Below are 23076 nucleotides of genomic sequence, written 5' to 3' on the forward strand. Positions count from 1 at the left end.
GTTCAGAGCAGAAATGTTTTTGTTAAGATACTGGATGTTGTTTATTTCCCCACAATTTTAATTATAAGCTAGATATATTTCTACTAATGGAATTAGTTTGCTAACAGCAACAGGGATGAGTCAGTGAGTCAGTTGCGCTTGTGAATCATGATTCACAAGTCAGTAAAGTGATTCTCGAGTATTGAACGATTCGTTCACGAATCGAACATCACTAGTGTGAACCCTCAAAGCGGCCTGCATGCGCAAAAGAAGACGTCACACACAACGCGCTCTGTTTAGACCCAGACCAAACAGTGTTGTTTGACTGATGGCCCTTAATATAAAGACTTGTTTTGGACTTTACGTTTCCCAATTTTGCTTTAAGTTATAAAGTTATTTTGTTATTTACATATGGCCTAATAATGATCCTTATTGCTGTTTTAGAGAGGAGCGGTGCTTCAAAGGATAGTTACAGATTTCTGTCAGAATCTGCAGATTATACAGTACAAATAAAATGTTTACGTTTCTCCAACATTGTCTTCCCAACAGTTTCACTGGATGGCCAGCAAGCGTTCACGATGTCTTCTTGGGCGCTTCTCCGGTTCTGATAATCTTGTGTCAGTGACGTAAAAGACAGATTTAATGCGACATGACCATTCAAACAGCAGTCGCTTTCTAAAACATCAGATATGTGATATGTTAAGCGCCTTGAGGCGACTAAGCGCCTTGAGGCGACTTTTGTTGTGATTTGGCGCTATATAAATAAAATTGAATTGAATTGAATTGAATATGTATCGGATTCAGTACCACATACGAAAGTGACCCAGATTGGATTTGAAAATATTGGATTTGTGCTGTTCACACTGTCATACCATGATCGGATATGGGTCGCATAGGGTCAAAAAAGTCGGATTTGATGCGCTTTCGCCTGCAGTGTGAACGTAGCCTTTTTCTCATCATTGATATATTTTATACATTTTATGTTTTATATAATAATCAAGATATGGACCTGTGTGTCGGTGCTCATGAACAACTGGTTTTTATTGCTTACAGGATATCCACCACAAACATGATTTATAGAATATGATACTAGACTTTAAACAGACTATAAAGTGTTTAACTTGTTTTTAACCTGTTTTAGCAAGCTCATGGTCTGAATGCTTTCTCGTGCCAACAATATCTGCTTTGCCAGAAACATTAACAAGAGGAGTCTACAGACAGCCTCATTCAACATAATAATTACATTTACTTTGATTAGATTTTTGATCAGAAAACAGTCAACTGTCAACAGCAAAATCACATATAGATAAATTGTTTTAGCACTGATTATCACTTTAAAAGGTTGGATGTTAAACTCTTTTACCCTCTCTCTGATGTAATAAGAGGTAAGCTCATTACATCTTCAATTTCTTTCAATCCCACCTCTCCCAACAGTAGAAACTATTGGTGGAAAGTCATATGTGGTAGATCACTATTGATGAACCACAACTAGAAAAGCTTCAGATCCAGTTTTTTGTTTGTTTGTTTTTGAATAAATTATACCCATTTTATGAAAATAAAAGAGTCTGTTTGAAAGAGAGTACCTCAGAGTTTGTTGATATTTTTAACCTGTGTGTATCCGTTCTAAAGAGCACCTCTTCCATATAATGGAGTGCAGACAAAAAAAACATATACACTCAGGACAATAAGAGGAAAGGCACCAGGTGAAACACACAGCTGTAACTAGAAACATGATGAGAAAGGGGAAGTAAACACAACAAGAGTCACAGAAAGCCACAGTTACTGGAAAAAAAAAACCCAGGAAGACGCAACTGAACGAGAAACAAGGGTTAACTTAACATAGAGGACCAGACAGGGGAACATGGAAAGCAAAAGACAAGTGCAGATGAGACTGTGATACCAGGGAACACAGAACAAATCAGGAAAGACAACCTCAAACAGAAGTGTTTGTTATTAACATTAGGCACATTGAAAGCTGAGTATGAGTAGCGGTTGGTTGACAATTTTGAAATTAGACTTCAAGGCTTAAAACAATAAAATGACAAATGATGATGCATGCTATATTGTACTGAACAGTCCTAACTGAAACAATAAGAGGTCAAAATGTAGATCAGAGCAGAATAGTCACTAGTCTGTAAACTCCCAATAGATGAACCAGAACCATCAAAAAGAAAGTCTTCTCTGGCCAGCAGCTGATCAGTCTTCTTTTGATGCTGCTGCCTCTGTACTGTTTACCAGCTCAATCTCTGCATCTTCCTTTGCATCAGCCTGCCTGTGTCTACATAGAAAAGAAAAACAGAGAAAAACAGTCATTTTTTCTCTTATTTGCTAAGAGTAAAAGAAAGCATCAGTAATTTAAGACAGCAACATTGACATGACTTTTCCATGTTTTACTTTTCTTAACAAAATCCAGTACTTGTCAAGAACTTGTCAAAAGTGACCTGTAAGGTCTGGGTGGACAAAATATAATAAAAGGGCACCAAGTTCAGTTCCTTGGAATAGTTATTCTGAATGCCTATCAACCTTATCGCTTATTGATTCCACTTGCACAGATCCTTTGAGATTAAATTTAACTTATGACTCATGTTTGAATGTTACTCTCTGATTTGCTTTTTTGCTGTCTTGTCTATACTGTACCTTCCCTCTTCAACATCAACAATGTTTTCAGGCAGACGGACATTGAGTGTCTCTGGGAGCAGGAAGACCAAGCTGCCGCTGATAATTCCAGTGCCAGCAAAGATCAGGGGGGGCAGAAGATGCCAGACATCATCCAGCAGCATGATCAATGGAGCCAGGGAACTCCCAATCCGACAGATACATGAGGTGTAACCTATACCACATTGCCTGCCCAACAACACAACCAGGAACTATGGTTTTAATGCTGCATCACAAAGTACATTTACTGCATAAAATTTGTAACTAAAAGAGCATTAGTTCTGCGCACTTTATGTTAAATGGTGATGCTTCAGAACCCTCAAGGGGTTATACCTGAGGATGGTTGGGTAGAGTTCAGCCGAATAAAGGAATGCGGTGGTGAAAGCTGCCTCAGAGAAACCCTTTGCCACAACAGCAATGCATGTACGAAGCACAGAGAACTCTGAGCAAGAAACAGATCAAAGATGTGTAAGGTATCAGAAACCTTGGAGTGTATTTATGAAGCTAACTAAAACTAACTAAATAAAGAGAGGTCTGCAAGTCTCATTTACTTTAAGTGTAAATAAGGCAGGAAGCTATTTAACCTAAAGGAATGAATGTGTTTATTCCAATCAGAGATCCTGTTATGATTAGAAACCACGCCTGGCCATTTCGTCGACCAATCCAGTCCAAGATGAAGAAGGCGAAGACTTTGGCAGGAACTTCAATGGCACCATAGATGAACTGAGTGAGGTAGATATTGACTCCAAAACCTGAGATCTTGAAACTAATCCCATAGTACAGGAAAGCAACAGCAAACCTGGAGGTTCAGCAACACAAAATGAAAACACACAAATACATGAAATGACAACAGTAGCAAGTAGTGCTTTCAAAGAATGACTTGATACCAGAAGAATCCAGAGACAAGTGTGATCTTCCTCAGCTTAGGTGTTTTGACCAAATCCAGATAGGAGTGGTTCTTCTCAGCCACCTCAGAAACTGTCACCTTCACCAGAACCTGCAGTACGGAAAAGTAAAAAATATATATTTTAAAAAGTGCAGTCAGCTGCTCACTTATTTCCCAAGGGGTCACCACAGTAGATGGATTGATATGTTTTAATTGGCACAGATTTGATGCCAGATACCCCTTGGATGAAACACTCAGCTTGTGACCCTCTGGTGCTGAGCGTGTCTATTCTTGTTCGTGAATTAAAGATCTTTTGCAAGAAAAGCAAATCCATTAACTATTGAATTCAATTCTATTTTCTTTTTTTTCTTTTTTTTAATCAATTTCAAATCATGCTTTTTATTTGTTTTTGTTTTTAATGTCTCTGTAAAGCACTTTGAATCACCTTGTTGTTGAATTGTGCTATATAAATAAACTTGCCTTGCCTTAATTCAGGTTTATTTGGCTTGCCTTGAGGCACCTGCTGATGTGATTTGACACTATTTTAATAAAATTAATTGAATAACAACAATAGTAATTGCAATATTAATTGAGCTACTCTTTAAAGTTTTTGGACCATTTCAAGTTGCTATGCATCAATACAACTGTTAATAATATGTATGATAAAATCCATAGTACATACGCAAAATTGCCAAAAAAAAATAAACCTGGTACAATAAACCAAAAAAGTTTTTTTTTTTTTTTTGTTTTGATTTTTATTTTTTTTTTTACACATTTTGTAGTTAAAGATATGTCAAAGGTATATCCCTCAAAATTGTAAATGCAAGAAAGCTGCGCAAAATAGTTTTCAAACTCAGGAAATGTGTTTTGCATGTCTTGATAATTTCATTTTTGAGATACACTAATTTTTTATAAACTTCAGCAAAAACTAAAACAGACATTATTGTGAATAGTGTCCCAGGAACTATATAGAAAGGCACAAAGTCAAACATGACTTATAATAGCACCTTTGAAAGGTCCTGGAGGAAAAAAACTGCATTTCCCACTGTTCATAATGTTTTAATAGTCAGACTGTGACCTGAGGTAAAGCCCTATCAGTAGTATTTCAGTATGGGTCAAACCACTGCTTAACCAATTTAGAATGCAGAGCTGTACCCTTAAAACATTTGTCATGGGCGTCAACATTAGGTTGTCTGATTGGTCGTGTTTTGAGGTGCATGCCATGTTATTTCATTACCAAAGTCACGGTCCTGGGTCTGTGATCCAGTGTTTTGAGTTTGTACCATTATTGATCTTTGATTTCATCAGAATTTTTTCACTGCTAGTCTCTTGGTTTTGGTTTTCAGTATTTCTAGCTCCCTAGTTCCTTAGTACATCATCATCTCTAGTCTTCAGGTTTTGTTTATGTGCCTTCCCTGTGTTCGAGTTACGTCTACTCTGTGCCTTCCTGCCCCACGTTTCAGGTCTCTGTGTTCTCTGTGTCCTGCTCGTCCACGTCCAGCACCACGTCTGGACTTGCTTCACCTGCGCCGTCGCCGCTTTCCTAACGGCTGGCAACCTGGATTGTCTCATTGCTGCTACTGGCTCTGCTGTCAGCCTCCAGAACTGCTCTGCCGCCAGCGCTGGCTCCACAGTTGGCCTCCTGAACTATTTTTCCATGCAGTCAGCCTCCTGAAATGTTTTGGCCTGAAATCCTGTGCTGTCAACATCCAGGTTGGCCCCCTGAACTGCTCTGTTACAAACTATCGTGCCGTCGGCCCCTTGAACTGCTCTGTTTTGCACTCATGTGCTGTCAAACCTCCAGGCAAGCCCTCTGAACTGTTTCTGGAGTTCCAGTGCCTTTTGTGAACTTTTTGTTTTGGACAATTGCACTGAGGTGTAAAGCTTGATTGTAGGTTAAAAATGGTTTGGGGGGATTGAAAGCTTGATTAACAGACATCAACATCCTGAATTCTTCCAGTGTAAAAGCAATCGTATTTGAAATGCTACGCTAAACCTTATATAGCTGTAGATGTTAATTTTGCACGCAAGTAACATTAGCTTCACCTCACTATCCAGTTTGGATATGTATTCATTCTTCCCATTGACTTTAGCACACTGAATCAGATATTTCTTGGCTTCCTGCACTCTCCCATTAGCCAGCAACCACCGGGCTGACTCAGGAAGCCACCTGAAGTGAGGCAGAAGAAACTGGATTTTAAAAACACAGAGACAATAACATGTTTTCTGTTAGTATCGAAATGGAAACTCCTTACCACCAGGGAATGATGGCAGTAATGCAGGGCGCTGTCACTGCTAAAGTCAAATGCCTCCAGTCTCGTATAAAGTAGGCCAGCAGGGCCAGAAACATGTTCCCAACACTCCAAGATAAACTCATAACAGTACCAGCAAAGGTACGATGCTTTATATCCGTCCATTCAATACCTGAGGAGGAAGTAAAAGAAAGTGAACAAGTTGGATTTTACATAAGCATCATTCCATCTCAAATCAACATCTCTGCTCGACCATTTCCGTCTTCATCATACAAAGTTTGAAAACATCGTGATTGCTCTGAAATTTTAACTTGATAAATCAAATACTGTTCAAGATATATTTTGTAATCAGGCCATTTTTTCACACATTGAAGTCTGAGGCCATGTTTCAACATGAATATCTCAAAAACTATTAAAGATAAAAGCCTGAAATTTCACTTGTCTTTGTTACATCAAATAATGTCTCACTATTGAATAGTTAAAATATTTAAAAAAAAATAATCTAGCAGTCCTGCAAAGTCCCATGTTTTCACACACTAATAAAAAAAAACTTAACATTGCAAAAGACAACTACTGACAATGTCTGAAAAATATATAGTTATATTTCCCAAAAATGCAAGAGAAAATGTAGAATATGTTTTTAAAACAAAATTCTGCATAACAGAATTTAAGTAAATGCTGTTTTCATTCCACTTTCATGCTGGATTCAGAATAGTTGTACCAAATTAATAAAAATATAAATAGATAGACCAATTTAAATTAAAAAAAATCAGAAGTTTACACATAGTACTGTACATTATAGACACACTGGAGACATCAAATATATGAAGCAAATAAAAACTTGGCGTGATGCCGCCCCCCACCATGATGCCGCCCCGGGCAACCGCCCGTGTCGCCCGTATCAAAAACCGCTACTGGGCAAATGGGTCAACAAGTGCTCAGTATCTCTGGGAACTCCTGTGCAAAGCAGTAATCAAAGCAAAGGATGGCTATTTTAAAGAATCAAAATATGTTTTGAGTTATTTCACACTTTTTTGTTTACGACATTCCAAATGTGTTCATTCGTAGTTTTGATGCCTTCAGTGAAAATCTACAATGTAAATAATGATGAAAAAAAAGTAAAAACATTAAATGAGATGGTGTGGGTAAACACATTTATTTATTTTTCTACATAATCGCCATTTCGGTCGATGCATTTTTGTAGACGCTGTGGGAGTTTTACAATGCCCATGTCATATCCGCTCGCTGCTTTCGCAGAATCGCGTTCGGAACAGGTTGTAGTCACTGGGTGCGAAGTCCAGACTATAGGGTGGGTGGGCGATGAACTTCCAACCGAAGTCTTGCAGGAGAGCGACAGTTTGACGGGCGACGTGTGGACGCGCGGTGTTATGGAGAATGCTTACGCACAGTGCGCGCAGTGCGGGCACTGCGCAACTGTGTTTTTGGACCGAAAGGGGATATTGTTGGTGACTTTCTGCCTGTTGGGACCACAATAAATGCTGACAGGTACTGTGAAACACTGGAAAAAATTCAGAAGGGCATTTCAGAACTGGAAAAGAGGAATGGTGAGCAAGGGCATATATATCACATCTTTCTGGCTGACAAACCTGTGAATTACACAGTATGCCAGAGCTACTCCCAACCTAACGTGGACTTTGTAGGTCTCCGACTAAAAGCAGGCTAATATTGCTCTCATCACTGACCCACCAGTGCCAAAAGACACCTTCTGCATAATAGAACACAAAAAGCATTTGCAGACTGCCGCTACATTTCTCTCTATCTTTAGACTGCTAACGATCAAATCAATGCATAATGATGAAACATATTTTTGAAGGAAAGAAAGAGTTCAGATGATATGATTTATATTTTTACGAAGAATAATATCCAATAAACAAAAAACATTGCACAACACTTCACAGCAGGTTTTACACTGATTAAAGGGGTACTGCAGAAATGTATTTAAGTGAAATTTAAGTGAATGGCCATTAGACTTTGTGTTTCATAAATTTCTTACCGAGGACCACACCAATGATTGACATCCCACTGAGGGCTGCACCACAGACTGCTCTGGAGATTGCAAACATAGTGTAGGAAGTGGAGAAGGCAGAAGTGGCTCCTAATGTCGTGGAGGCAATGAAAGCCACCAGAATCATTGACTTACGACCAAACCTGCAACATACAAATTTTAGCAGTGAGTTTCAACTGCAGGATAATTTCTGGGTTTTTTTTTACATTCCAAGGACATTTTTGTTTTTTTGAATTAAAGGTCATGTAATGAGATTAAACACATTAGCATGGCACTAAATGGACCTTACAGTTGCAGCAATGCGACTTATAATGTCACTTGTTAGATGTGTCTTCTATAGATCAAGAAATTACTTAATTAGTTGAAAAAAATAAATAAGACCATGAAATGGAGGGCAATATGACAAATGCTTATGTGACTCTGTAGAAAATGAATGGACAGATGGATGAATGGATGGAGTCCCTATGATATCAGCCAGATTATACTGATTGTGTGGCGCCAAAAATGATTCTAAAACTTAACAGAAACACGAAATATGAGCTCTCTGTGTGTGTGTCTGTGTGTGACTCATGTGACATGTTGAATAATCCCAAAATGTTAGTTACCTAATAAGTCCATGTCAGTGATTACAAAAACAGTCTCCACATGACTTTTTCTTCACACAGCTGTATATTAAAGAAGACTACATAAACTTGTCATTACTACAAAATGGAATGATTTATGTTTTAAGCTTCTTCTTCTTCTTCTTCTTCTTTTTTTTTTTTTTTACATAAGTACAATCTGGACCTACCCCCAAGCTCCTCCACATCTCCCTTCCACTTCCTCACATAAGCAGACATGCTTGTTTTTCTTATCAGTACAGTAGCAGCTGACTTTGTCTGAACAAAGGCTGGTTGTAATAATGAGTCACAGGACAACAATGACGTAGTGCAATGCCTGGCTTAGATGAAGAAACATCTGTGTCAATCTGATTGTTATAAAGCCATAATTTTAACTAAAATAATTACAGCTCAATTAAAGCTTTAGTTATTATCCTTTAGATTTTTACTAAATAGAACTCAACTTTTCAAACTTCTAATCTTGAAAGTTTTCATTTCTTTAAATATGCTGCCGAAAAAGTGTATCCCAGAATCAGGATCCCAAGTCAGTTAAATTTCTGGGGCATTGCTCTGGTCAGTTAAGTGGCAGATGGGGTTGTAAATTAGTTTTGGCTGCTTTGGTGGCAATGAAATTAACAACAGATTTACTAGTGGGAAACAATGACACAACCCCCAAAACAGGAACAGTTTTACAGGTGCAGGCCAATGATATTTTATGTCTCTTCATCTTATCTGATGGTTTTTTCACTAGTTTTACATTCAGTGTCACTACTGGTAGTATGATATCTGGACCCTACAAAGGTTGAACAGGTAGTCCCATCTCCTCCAGGATGGCAAATCCATACGTGCTATTGGCATAAAGTTTGCTGTGTTTCGCAGCAGTCTCAAGAGCATGGAAGAGATTCCAGGAGAAGGGCAGTTTAAGAGAGTTGGACATAAAGGGTCCTTAACCCATGAAAAGGACTGGAATCTGCTCCTTTGAGAAAGAAGGAACAGGATGAGCACTGCCAGAGCTATGAAATGACCTCCAGCGGGCCAGTGGTATGAATTTGACCAAACAATCAGACACAGACTTCATGAGGGTGTACTGAGGGAGTGCGACTAACATAGCATATCAGAATTATGTTTTTTTTTTTTACAGATGAGAGCAGGTTCGCCCTGAGCACATGTGACAGATTCTGGAGAATCTGGAGTCTGAAGAAGACATGGAGAAAATTATGCTGCCTGTAACATCATTCAGCATGACGTGTTATTCAGCATGAAGTTTTATTGTCATATACAGATAAACACTGTAGCCACATTTACCCATAATGAAATTCTTTGGCTCGTGGGTCTTTGGCTTGGAGGTGGGTCAGTGATGGTCTGGGAAGGCATATCCATAGAGGGACACATAGACCTCTACAGGTTAGGCAAAGGCAACCTGACTGCCATTAGATATCAGGATGAAATCATTGTTAGACCCTATACTGGTACAGTGGATCCTAGGTTCCTCCTAGTGTATGACAGTGGCTGAATGTGGTAAGAGTATGCAGTTCCTAGAGGAACTGATACCTGTTAGGTTTTGTAATGTTGATTGTCATTTATGCTTAGGAATATTTAACCATATATGCTTAGAGGTGTATAATCGATTGTGTAGTGATAGGATGTGTGATCTTCAGTAGGCTATAAAAGGCTTTGTGTGCATTCCAGAGTGCTCTGGCTTTCACACCCACACTCTGGGAGCATGGGAGAGGTCGTACCTTGTCTTAATTGTTTTATGGTAGGATAAACGTATCTATATCTGTTTTAGGCTAAGTGCATTTTGTTTAGATGAACTGCTGGACTTCCAGGCCAGCAGGGTTAGGTAGTCATTTATGGGTTCACACACACACACACACACACACACACACACACACACACACACACACACACACACGGTATTCTTTGTTCACATGTATACCTATGTAAGATGTCATATGTTAATGAACCTATGCATATTCATGTAACCACAATAAAAGGAGTGCTATGGGGAACCTGGCTGAGAGTCTGATGGAGGTCAAGTGGTGGAACGACACTTGGCTCTAGGCAGGTCTCCCTCATGCATGAGTAACACAACGAACTTTGCCTACTTGGTGTTCAATGCTTTTGTGTAGTTAAATTGTCTCGTTCCAGCGGTGGGCCTGTGCTAGATAGACCCAACAATACCACTCTCCGCCACACTCGCCTGATGTAAATCCAACAGAACACCTCTGGAATATTATGTTTCAGTCCTTCCAACGCTGCCAGGTTGCACCTCAGACTGTCTTAGGAGTGCAGTGATGCCCTGGTCCAGGTTTGGGCGATGATCCTCCATGACATCATCTGTCATCTCATGAGGAACATGCACCATGCATGCATACTTGTACTACTGAGTACTATTTTGCATTGCTGCAAAATAAATTTGGCAAAATGGAATAGCCCGCTGCATCATTTTTTCCACTTTGATTTTTGGGATATCTTTGAATTCAGCTGTATGTAGGTTGATCATTTTCATTCCCATTAAACATTGGGGCATGCTTTCATTCCTAACATATTACCCAGTCCATATCTGTTTAGATATCGAACACATTTTATTTTCCAAATGAAATCTGTCCCATTAATTTTTTTGAGCAGTGTAGTATTTTTTCACTGTCTGTGGCACAGTTCACTATATCTGATTCAGCAGCTCCGTATTTTATTACCTTGTTAAGTATCAACCTTTTTGAATATGGTTGCTCAATTTATTATAGTAGTAGTATGAATCTTCCTACTATTTGGACATTTTTGAAACTGTGGCAGGGAACCCATTCAGTTGTTTACACTCAAGAATAGCTGTTGGCTCTGCATCACTCAGAACTTCTCTACATAGAAAGACCACTGTATTTCACAAAGGTAAAAGAAGGACTTCAGGCTGCAGAGCTTAAGTGAAGGGTCAGGAGCAGAAGAGACGGTAAACCATCTGTTATTATGTGAAATGTTTCAAGTTTCAGTTTTAAGTTTTATTTGTCATATATGGATAACATCACTACCGTGCCTACTATCATACCGTGACAAGTACCATGACCAAACAGTACTATGTCTACTGTCTGCCCCAGGTGAACCAGGGTTAGGTGGACCAGGTCTTGCATGCAGCCCAGGTATAGAGTAGGTCTCTACCGGAGAAGGAAGGTGTTGGTGCTCCAGCAGCTGGCTGGGCTGGGGAAGCCTCATGGAACCTCCTCCTTGGGGCTGGAATTAGTTGACTTCCTGCCGCGTGCCAGCTGCGCTGCCAAGTGATCTTCTGACTGGGTTACAGCAATCTCGAGGGCCTCCCGGCCAGGAGGGCAGGGTTGGTCTGCTATCACCGGATGGCCATCCACTCAACAAACCTTTCTCGTACTACCAGGTCCAGCAGTCACACCTCTCCTGGTGTGGAGCCTGGCTGCACCCACCTGCCTGCGACATCATGCAGCTACCTAGCGTAGGCGAGGGGCATGTCTCCCGGCTCTGTCTGATCCTCCCGGAAGCAGCGGCGATGGACCTCCAGGGAGAGATCCAGTCAGCCCAAGATTGCCTGCCAAATATCTTCAAACGAGGCCCTAACCATGACAGGGAGGCTAAGAGCGGCCACCTGGACCTCCCCCAACAGCAGTGTCAAGGCCCATTCCTCGCCCAGTCATGGGAACACCTCTCACTTTGGTTTGGAAAATCTCAAGTAAAGCCTCTGAATCGTCACTTTCCTCTATTTGTTGGAGCACCACTGGCAGGAGCCAGAGTGACCAAAAAGGTTTGATGAAACCGTTTGCATCTGCCTGGACCTGCAGTTTCTTTAGCTGTTCACTATGCACAGGCGCCTGCTCATGGTGCATCACCGCCAAATCTTCCACCATCTGCATTTCAGCTGCCCTCTTCAGCTCGCACGCACCACACAGCTTTCTCCTCTGGGCACTGTCAGCTACTGAAATAGGGAACCCAACCCCTCCCCTGTAGCTGAGCCACAAAACACCCCGCCACACTGCCTCTGGGACCTCGCCCCAGGTAATGTTTGAGTCCTCCCCCTCGTCCCAAGTCTTTGCTTCCTCCCTCTGTCAGTGGGATTAAAGAGGTCCTCAAAGTGTTCCTTCCACCGCCTTCCACAGTATCCTCAGTTGAAGTCAGCGACACTCCACTCGCACACATAGTTGGTAGAGCAACTCTTTAACCTTCTGAGCTGTGTTCCGCTTGGCCTGCTGGTGCCTATCAGCTGCCTCTGAAGTCCTACAGGCTAACCAAGCCTGATACGACTGCTTCTTCTGCCCGATTGCTCCCTGCACCACAATAACATTACTTTTAATTTTATTGCACAAAAGGATGAGAGGGGGATGATAAAGTGGAGACTACTCCAGGACAGAAATAACTGCCTTACACTGTTAACACAACTTCGGCTCTTCACAAGCACCTGCACAGACAGCATGCTAACGCCAAGAATCCAGAGTGATGTTAAAGCTGAGTAAATGCTGAGCCCAGCCCAGCACTGTGATAAAGTGAGCCGTCATTTGCCACAAAGCCGCTGCTGAACTTAAACAGGTAACAAACTGATGAGCAGTCAGGCTACAGCCTCTGTTTTTACATGTTCGAGTGTCCAAAGTAGAAACACTGTGGTGATTGCTTTGAAGTGTCTTTGTTCTGGTTTTCATCTTTGCTTTGTGCTGTCGGCTTTGTGTTCATACCTAAATACAAAGAGAAAGATGTGTGTTGGGATTTGTGTTGATGTGTGGGGCTGTAGCTTGTTGTTTTTTATTGTTAAATAGTATTTATGAGACATTGTGTTGCAGATCATTTTACAGAGAAACATGAAAGCAACTTAACAAGTAGTATAACGTATGTCTGGGTGTAATGTACTGCATTACTTTTAAGAAAAAATGTTTTTTTAACATGCATAATAACATTTTTACTTTACTTATCAATAAGGGAATCAATGAAGAATTGAATCGATAAGTGATATCGATAATGGAATCAGAATCGCCAAGTTCTCATCCCTACCAACCACCTTGTGGCCACAGCTCAGTGCAGAAGCCTCAGCAATAGAGGTGCTGATCATGGCCGACCGAGGCCTCAGCCAGGCATTCCCAGTGCACCCTCACTATACATTTGGGTGCGCCGGGTTTTGGTTAGCACCCTTCCCCACCACCTGATCCAACTCACCAATAGGCAGTGGTCAGTTGATAGCTCAGCCCCTCTCTTCACTGGACTGTCTACAACATACTGCTACAGATCTGATGATACGCTTTGAAACCACCGACTGGGATATATTCTACATTTTTGCTTGTTGTTTGTATGTTGTTCACATTGCTTTTCTTAAAGCATGTTGATACTTCTTTCTCAGACATAGACTGTATAAATTCCCCTGCAGTTTGGATTACAGGGCCAGATGATCCTGAGGGTTTAAAATAACAATGAATACTGAAGAACTCACTTGTCAGAAAGCTGTCCAAACAGAATGGCTCCAAATGTGACCCCAAGAAAGAAATAAGTAGCCAGAGCTTGATTCAGGTGTTTGTTGTCGCACACCAGATCCCACTGCAGAAATACAACATACAACAGGCAGTTAGCAAGCAGATAAAAAACTGAGGTTGTGATCACAGAATGATAGGTTAAGTACCTTTGATTATGGCAGCAATGACACCAAGAGAACTACATTTATCTGTCAAGAGTCTATATTAATTTCTGTTTCTTCAGAGGCTGTCCAAAACCTATCAGTAGTACACTGTTGTAAATTACTTTTTTTTTTTTTTTGCTTAAACAATTATTTGCGTATATAATATTAGAGGTAATTCCTTAGCCTCTCCTGGAAATTTATTTAGCACGTCCTCACATCTGATCAAATCCCTGCCACAAGCACAAGGCTGACAACTTGGAAAAAAGAAAAAAAGAAAAAGAAAAAGAATTTTAAATAATTCATTGTGGTGGGGCGTGGTCTGTGGTGCCGGCATCCTTAATCACGCCCGCTGAGTGTTGGTGTGTGCTGTGGTGTGATGTGAGCTAAATAAATGGCTCATAAGTACGATCTGTGGTCCCGCGGTGCCTTAATTCTACCACACTGGTGCCGAAACCCAGGAGGTGACACGGTGGGTCCTTACCGGAGCCAGGGAAGGGAGGAGCTGGCCCAGATGCTGGCTGAAATGGCGGCCACCCAGCGGGAGCAGGCGGCGGAGGCGCGCCGCCGGCAGGAAGAGCTACGGGACCAGGCTGGGCGCCACCTGGGGTGAATCGCGGAGCTGGCAATGCTGCTCCAGGCGTGGTCGACACCACTGCCGCCAACCCCACTGGTGGAACCTGGTGGTGGGGAAGCGGTGGAGGAGCTGTGTGGGGCACCTCGGCAGCCGGAGGCGGGGGACGAGGCACGCGGGGGTCCGGCCGAATGGCTCCCCGTCCTCGATCTGGCGATGGGGATATGTGGTGGGGCGTGGTCTGCGGTGCCGTGCAGGGAGGGTGGACGCACCTGCACGGCATCCTTAATCACGCCTCTAAATAAATGGCTCATAAGTACAATCTGTGGTCCCGCCGTGCCTTAATTCCACCACATTCATATAGATTGATAGATAGATATACTGGTAACACTACACACCTTTAGAACTTCAGACTCGGGGTTCAACTCCTGACCAGGGCATCTGTATACCATAAGGGTCCGTAGGATAAACCGCCCATGCTAACCAAGCCTACCTCAGATATGCGTGAGAGACAGGTAATTGAAGCCACTGGCTTGATCGTCACTCAGATTAACAAGGTCTGCGTCAGTTGTTGAGGAACCAGGACACAATGATGAGAAGTGGACTACTGGAACAAGAAGCCTTAAAATGGGCAAGACATGACAACAGGGCACTGTTGGAGAACTACTACGCATAAAACCCCAGTGGAAGCGTTTACATGAAGAAGATGTGGGACCTATGGAATCTTCAATATCCAGCATTTAGAGGGACTGCGAAACAACTAGTAGCTCAGTGTTCCAACATTTCAATAGAACTGCTATCACAGCTGGAGATCAATGAGGTACAACAAAAATGCTATGGCAAGGGGGAACCAAGATGTCGGGTCAGATACCCATCCGAGATTAGGTACCAAGCCCCAAGAATGACAGAAGGAGCGTTGAGTGCAACATCCAAGAAAGGGTCTCTAATATGAGAAGGTGAACAGCACCAGGCACCAACATTATTCATGCCTACTGGCTGAAGAAGCTGCCTGCTCTCTATGAGCGTCTGGCAGCACAAATCAACCTTCTGGTGGTCAATGAGAGACACCCAGAATCTTCAACTGAAGGCCGAACAGTGCTGATCCTCAAGAATCCCCAGAAGGGACCGGTCCTATCCAACTAGCAGCCAAAGAAATAATAAGCTGGCCAAAGGAGAAGAGCCACTGACATCAAGACAATGAAGTACCTGACCACGCATGGAGGGTTTCACTGCAAGTCCAGCACCCTGAGACTGTACGCTAAGCAGAAGGAGGCCAAGGACTGGTGAGTGTCAGAACCACTGTCCAGGAGGAGACAACAAGCATCCATGAGTCCCTGAGAAAATCCAGCACATAACAGCAGGGGGCAAGATGCTTACAGACAGGGAACACCATTACCAAGTGGCCAGCACAGTACACAGGAACATCTGTGCTGAGTAGGCCTGGAAGTCCCTAGATCAAAATGGGACACGCCCCTCGGCGTGGTTGACAGTGACCGAGCCAAGATCCTATGGGAATTCCAGTTACAGACAGACAAACTGGTGATGGCTAACCAACCAGACAGACTAGTGGTGGATAGACAGAGGTAGATTGCCGTTGTGATAGATGTAGCTATACCGAGCAATAGCAACATCAAGAGCAAGGAACACGAGAAGTTGGAGAAGTACCAAGGGCTGAGAGAAGAACTTGAGAGGATGTGGAAGATGAAGGTAACAGTGGTCCCAGTGACCCCCAAGCGAGGCGAGTGTAACCAGCAGATCCCAGGAACAACAACTGGGATATCTGTCCAGAAGAGCGCAATCCTAAGAACAGCAAAGATGCTGTGCAGGATGCTGTGCAGGCCTAGGAGCCTCAAGCTGCTAGGCCTCTGGCACAAGACCTGAGCTTGGAGGACAGACCGTCCAAAGGGGCAAGAGGGGAACTTTATATATATTCTGTTCTTAATTAGTATTTTTCATCTCACAGTCTTAAGTACTAATCAAGGTTCAGGTCCAATCACAGTACAGAAACAACTCTTCCTAAAATCATCATTAACCTAAAGATCAACAGTGAGAGTTTCACTTTTAGGTCTGTTTGATCTTACAGCTGCTGTTAACACTGTTGATCATAAAATTATATTTCAAAGGCTCCATGACTCAGTTGGTTTGGGGGTCAGGTTCTTTATTGGCTTTCATCTTATCTAAATACAGAAGTGTTTGTTTCAGTTTTACATTACAAAATTTAGTCAGTTCCTCAAGGTCAGGCATTGGTCCATTAATCCCCATTTTTCCCCCCGTCTGTCTTTTTATGTCATAAAAATAGATGTGTGGCAGTTAGAGAGTGGCCCAAATTCAAAACTCATCATAGATGATGAAAGTCAAAACAACTGGCAGCTGGCAGCAACAAAAATAATAATAATAATAATAATAATAAAAAAAAAACAACAAGAGGCAAAACAGACTGATAGAACACACCATGAAAAAGGATGCAACATTTTTACACCAAGACACCAAGACAAATTCCTCATTTGTGTACAAATGTTAGTTGCAATGATGATGTTAACTGCTGGATGTCTCGAAACATTTTAGAACTGAATATTGACAAGACAGAAATATTTGTTGCATTCAAAATGCAACACAGAGAATCCTTACTGGTATGTTTAATTACTATCCTGCGCAAATTTGCGTAACTTCCCTAAACCCAACACCCCCTAGAATTACTGGCTTTTTTATTTTCTGGTGCAAGTCCCGAGGTGTTAAGCACCCCTGCTGAGATTTTCACAGGTCGTCAGCTTGTTTCTCCTACAGCTTTTGTTGTGCAAACCACCCATTATCCTTGAGGCCTGGCACATTTGCATTTTCTCACTCAGAGTTGCTCAGATCCAAGGCAGGCCAAACCTCTGTGTTACAACTTTCAGAAATGCCTGGTAGAAATGCTTCAACTTACTCATGAGATTTTGACCATATTTCTTGCAGAAGTCACAGCTGTACTGAATGCACGACCGTTGTTGCCAGCTGCAAGAAATGCTTGGTAGGGAACAGCTGTTCCCTACCAAGCAAAGAACAAGGTTTGTTGTCCATTCACACAGTATATTGCAACCAAGCCAGACAAATTTGGGATCAAGTTCTGGATGGCCACGGATTTGGACACCAAATATGTCTGTAGTGCATCTCCTTTCTTGGGAAAGGACCCCAGTCGTCAGAAGGGAGAGAGGCTGGCAGAGAACGTGGTCATGAAACTGATGGAGCCGTTTTTGGATGATGGGAGAAATGTCACAACGGACAATTTCTTTACTTCACTGTCACACAGACTGCTGCAGCGCAAAACAACGTTACTGGGCACGGTGAATAAAGTCCGGCGTGAACTTCCTCAACTTGCAAAAGATACTGCAAAGCGAGAGGTATTCTCCACTTCAGTGCTTAGAAGTGGCAGTGTCTCCTTGACAATTTATGCACCTAAAAAAAAAACAAGACTGTGTGTGTTCTAAGTTCCATGCACCAAGACGTGACGATCGGTGACGGCAAAAAGAGGAAACCCAACACGATAACAGACTATAACCACATGAAGGTATGTGAATGTGTGTACAATTTTACACCAGTGCTACAATGTTTTCTGATGTGTGCTATACAGGCCTATAGAAAAAAACATATACTCATGACTCTCTCTCTCTGCTTTTACAGTGTGGTGTAGACGTGTTGGACCAAATGGCACGGATGTATTCTGTAAGATCAGCAACACGCAGGTGGCCAGTAGCGGTTTTCTACAATATACTGGACCTGGCGGCAGTGAATGCCTACATTTTGTACAAGGCATCTACAGGGTGGACAGGCAAAAGAAGATTGTTTATGAGTCTTCTAGCTCAGCAACTTCGTTGCCGATTCATGCAGCACAAGGAAATATTATCACAGAGGCAGGCTGCTAAAGCTGCTGCAGCTCCTGTGCCAGGGACTGTAAAGACAACGCAGTGCCAGGTGCAAGAGAGCTGCAACAGGAATCGCAGCAGGTTTACCTGTGCAACATGTCAGAAATTCACCTGTGCCAAATGCAGGGATGATGGACACTGGGTCTGCAAACGCTGTAAAGTTTGAAACACTTTGAAATCAAACAGACTTGTGTACCCATATATTGTGAATGTGTGTCTTTTGTATGTAGGTTGTAACACAGAGGTTTGGCCTGCCTTGGATCTGAGTAAACAAATGCCACTGTTGCACAAACAGACACACACACACACACACACACACACACACACACACACACACACACACACACACACACACACACACACACACAGCAAATCTGCATTTATTTGTCCCACAAGTGGAAAATCTGCATTGTCATTGCAAAAAAGTGGACAGAGCAAGGTATAGAAAGTGCACTATGCAAACAATCTGGAAACATATATATGGACACGAGTATTCAAAAATATTGGTGTATGTATACACACACATCTATCTATCTATCTATCTATCTATCTATCTATCTATCTATCTATCTATCTATCTATCTATCTATCTATCTGTGTGTGTGTATATATATAGATATATATATATACATACATACATACATACACACACACAGATCTATCTGTATATATATATGTATATATATGTATATATATATATATATATATATATATATATATATATATACTGTGTATATATGTTTATGGACAGGCATCCAATATAGTGACAAGGATTGACAAGAACTAATCTTACATATGAGAAATATTGCACATAGAAACTACCAAGGTGTATAGTACGCTGCAGGTAAGGAAGGAAAGTAGCCTTGCAGGGAAGGAAAGAACTGAATCTCTCATGGTTAGGGGTTGGGGAAGGGTATGTTTGCACAACAAAAGCAGGAGAACAATGGAGCTGAAGACCTGTGAAAATCTCAGCGGGGTGCCAAGAGGTGTTAAGGTCGGGGGGAATTTACGCAGATTTGTGCAGGCTAGTAAATCTAGTAGTAGGGACTTGCACCAGGGAAAAAAGGCTCAGTAATTCTAGTGTTAAATTTGATATTACCGTAGAGTTTAAGTCACTTCATTGCCTCTTAGTACAATATAGAATTACTTTTAAAATCCTGTTAGTGACTGACTTGCACACTTTTTACAGTTTAGTCAGACATCTCAGGTCATGAGGTGCAGATCTCCAGAATTAGGTTTCCAAAATCAGATTTAAGTGTGCTGAAGGTGCCTTAAGTTATTGTGGTCCTGTTCTTTTGGAACAAGCTGCCTGTAGGCATGAGCTCAGTTACGACTATGCACATATTCAGAAACAGACTCAAAATGTTTTTTATTGAACCAGGCTTACACTTCATACGTGCTGTTGATTTGCTTTGGGGTTTTTTCGTTTTGTTTTTCTGCTTCCATTGCATTAAGGCACTGTAAACCTACAGAGGTTTTATGTTTTTGTCTTCTATGTTGAGTACATTGAACTTACATGTAATGAAATGTGTTAAGTAAATAAAATAGGCATTGCCATTGCTAAATGGGCCTACTTGACACTGGCTAAGGAAACCTAAGGGTGAACCTGGGTTCCTATTAGCTTGTAGTAAATAGGAAGTCAGCAGTGGCTCATAAAAACCACTCATTACATCTCTGAAAACCAGCAGTAGAAAAACTACAGATATTAGCTTAAGTAGAAGTATAGATATTCTTCATTTAAGTAGAAAACTGAGATACTCTCAGCTTCTTTACTCAAGTAAAAGCATGAAAGTACAGTATAATAGTATAAAAGTGTAAGCATAAATAGGAAGTAGCTATTTCTACCAGCTAAATTAATGTCATGCCATATTAATTTTCAGTTCAATTCAATTAAATGTCATTTATATGGCCCCGAATCACAACAACAGTTGCCACAAGGCACCTTATATTGTAAGATAAAGACCCTACACTACTACATATATATATATATATATATATATATATATATATATATATATATATATATATATATATATATATATATATATATATATATATATATATATATTAAATATATATTAAATATATATATAACATATATATTAAATATATTCATTTATTTATTTATTTATTTATTTATAGCAGAGATAAACAAAGGAAATTTAAAAAATATTTCTATTTATTGTTCCCTATATTGTAGACAGGTGATTTTGCCTCCACACCTAAATAGAAATAAATAGAAATGTTAACAGTTTAGTATAGTGCTATGAATGATGCGTAAATTCACTATCTGGGACACTATACGCTCAGTTTGAATTGATGCCCAGGAGGGGCACAGTGGTGCAAAATAATCAATGTTTCCTTTCAAATGTGTTAATCTAAAAATAATAAGACTGGATCATTACTAGTTCTATTCAGACATCATTAATTTGATTTTAGTGAGATTTGGTCAATCATAACCAACAGCTAGTGTGTTATCAGTAATGTTTTGTCTCTCTTTGTTGATTAAGTTTGAATGGAAACAGACTCTGGATTCATTCAGAATTACTGAATGCTCAGTAATATAATGCAGTGAGTTGTTATGAAGTGCAGCGTGTAGAGAAAAAAATCAATGTTTTTCTTCTTATTAGTAGAAGTTTTTCTTAGTAGAGATTTTCTTGTGCTAATCATTTGTGATAGAATACTCTAACAGAGCTTAGATTTTCATCCTTACCTCTGTGGCAGTTGTAGAAAGAAACTGTGACTGGTCGTAGACCCATCCCTGTGGACAAGGTGCAGACTGGTTTCCTTGGCTGATGTTAAAGGCTGGAAGGGGACTGTAAATCCTGCAAGAGCTAAAGGAGCCATCGTCCTGGCGGGGAATCCTAAGGGAAAGCACCTCAGGGTCTGAGTCCCAGCTGTCCTTCTCATTTTCTTGTGTACTCTGAAGGGAACAGCGGTGAGATGGTATGACTGAGATGAAGTTGTGCAGGAGAAAGTGGAGTGGAAGGATGGCACGGGGAAGACACAAGATAAGCAGGACCAGGAACTGGAACTTGGAGAACCCACCAACATTATCCAGGATCTCCTCAAACCTCATGATGGTGAGACAGAAGGGCTGAGGGTTTGTGTCTCCAGAGTTATCAAATTAATGTGTTATTCTTTGCTTTCCATCTAATGCCGTGTCTCTCTCTCGTGTGGTGATGAAGCACAGAGAGAGCTTTTTTAAGAATGGTGTGTGTGTGTGTGTGTGTGTGTGTGTATGTGTGTGTGTGTGTGTGTGTGTGTGTGTGTGTGTGTGTGTGTGTGTGTGTTATCACATGTAAAATCATTCACTGTTGCAGGGAGAAGAAGCAAGTCTTTCTATTGGTAAAAATGAAAAAAACTTTGTTAACATTAGAATATGTTTAAATTAGGTTCATGTGAAGTTATATTTAGGTTAAGGATAATGCACACTTAGGGGCTAAGTTTATGTTTATGTACGTTGTAAGTTTAGCTTATTGTAAGTTTAGGTAAAGATTAGTTTCTGTTTTATGTGACGTCAAAGTCAAAGTTAGAATAAGATTGCCCTGATTTTCTCTGCAATGAATAAATGTTACTGCATATTACTGCAAGAATAAATGAATCACACTGATCTGGGCCCTATACCATGAAGCAAGTTCAACATATCCAGTTCACTTACCCTAACATTGGCAATCAGGATAAGCGGTCACATGAAGCTGGTTATCAACACAGTAAGTTAACCCAGAGTTTCCCCAGCGCGTTCACATCAAAGGGCTGGCATTGGCAGAATCTGACCAATCACAAAGGAACCTTTCACAGATCATATGACTCTTCTTCCACAGCAAATTTTCCTTATTAATGACAGCTAATGCATCAAATGGTACCAAAAATCTCTAAACATCATACCTACACAATGGAAAAAACTACTAGAAAATATTGGAACATGTCTGGTTAGTTGCAGATATATGCATGTTTTGTTGAAAACTGTAGTAGGCAGAATGTGCATGGTTAATCTCTTCTTCCTAACTTTTCAATGTAAAAAGTATTAGAGAAATAAAACGCGACCTTCTAATTAAGTTGTTATTTGTAATAGTTTGCATAGTAGTGTTTTTTTGGGGTGGGGTGGGGTGGGGGAGTGCATTTAATCTGGAATCAGCACATTAGTCTTGCTGTAGTTATTTTACCACTATTAACTACCTTTTATGGTAGTTTATATCTTGCTCAGTGTCTACATGCTTTCCATTCATGAAAATATTTATGTTTTCCCTTTTCTGACTGGTTAACATCATTAAACAACTGCATCAAGGTTGAAATTCATGGTTCTTGTTTTTTTTTTACAGTAGAATTTGTTTTAATATTCTTGTCCTTATCAGGAGTACATAACAAAATAAAGGAGTCCCCTTCATCTGCTTGTTGGAACCTGCTCTTTAATCCACAGTAAGTTTTTACATATTGCACATTTATGTATTCAGTGTCATGAGGCCCACAGGCTGACCCAACAGATGGACCCAAGTGCAGATACCAAAACACACAGCAATAAGGTTTACAGATTTATTGTGACTGAAGCAGAGCACAATTAACTAGCGCTTAATTAGCGCTTCACGGCATGGGAC

The 23076-nt window shown here is 40.9% G+C and overlaps 1 protein-coding gene across 1 annotated transcript; it reads right to left on the reverse strand.

The window, feature by feature from the left end:
• Positions 1–1004: 1004 nt before the first annotated feature.
• slc22a7a (solute carrier family 22 member 7a) lies at positions 1005–21639 on the reverse strand. The gene is made up of 10 exons (XM_063475675.1): positions 21195–21639; positions 13829–13932; positions 7787–7941; positions 5776–5944; positions 5567–5690; positions 3522–3631; positions 3219–3433; positions 2968–3076; positions 2617–2823; positions 1005–2257 (listed from the first exon to the last, which is right to left on the reverse strand). The coding sequence occupies exons 1-10, from the start codon at positions 21558–21560 to the stop codon at positions 2176–2178; spliced, it is 1641 nt and encodes a 546-aa protein (XP_063331745.1). The 5' UTR covers positions 21561–21639; the 3' UTR covers positions 1005–2175.
• Between the last annotated feature and the right edge of the window lie 1437 nt (positions 21640–23076).

The sequence above is a fragment of the Pelmatolapia mariae genome, linkage group LG6 (genome assembly GCF_036321145.2).
Source record: "Pelmatolapia mariae isolate MD_Pm_ZW linkage group LG6, Pm_UMD_F_2, whole genome shotgun sequence".
NCBI classification, from domain to species: Eukaryota; Metazoa; Chordata; class Actinopteri; order Cichliformes; family Cichlidae; genus Pelmatolapia; species Pelmatolapia mariae.

Bases quoted from the DNA above. Each gene is read 5' to 3' on its own strand.
- slc22a7a (XM_063475675.1), bottom strand. From the start codon at position 21,560: ATGAGGTTTGAGGAGATCCTGGATAATGTTGGTGGGTTCTCCAAGTTC. The intron at 5,945-7,786 runs GTAAGAAATTTA...CTTCCTCCTCAG, and splicing joins AATCATTGGTGTGGTCCTCG to GTATTGAATGGACGGATATA. The intron at 2,824-2,967 runs GTATAACCCCTT...GTTGTTGGGCAG, and splicing joins CTCTACCCAACCATCCTCAG to GCAATGTGGTATAGGTTACA.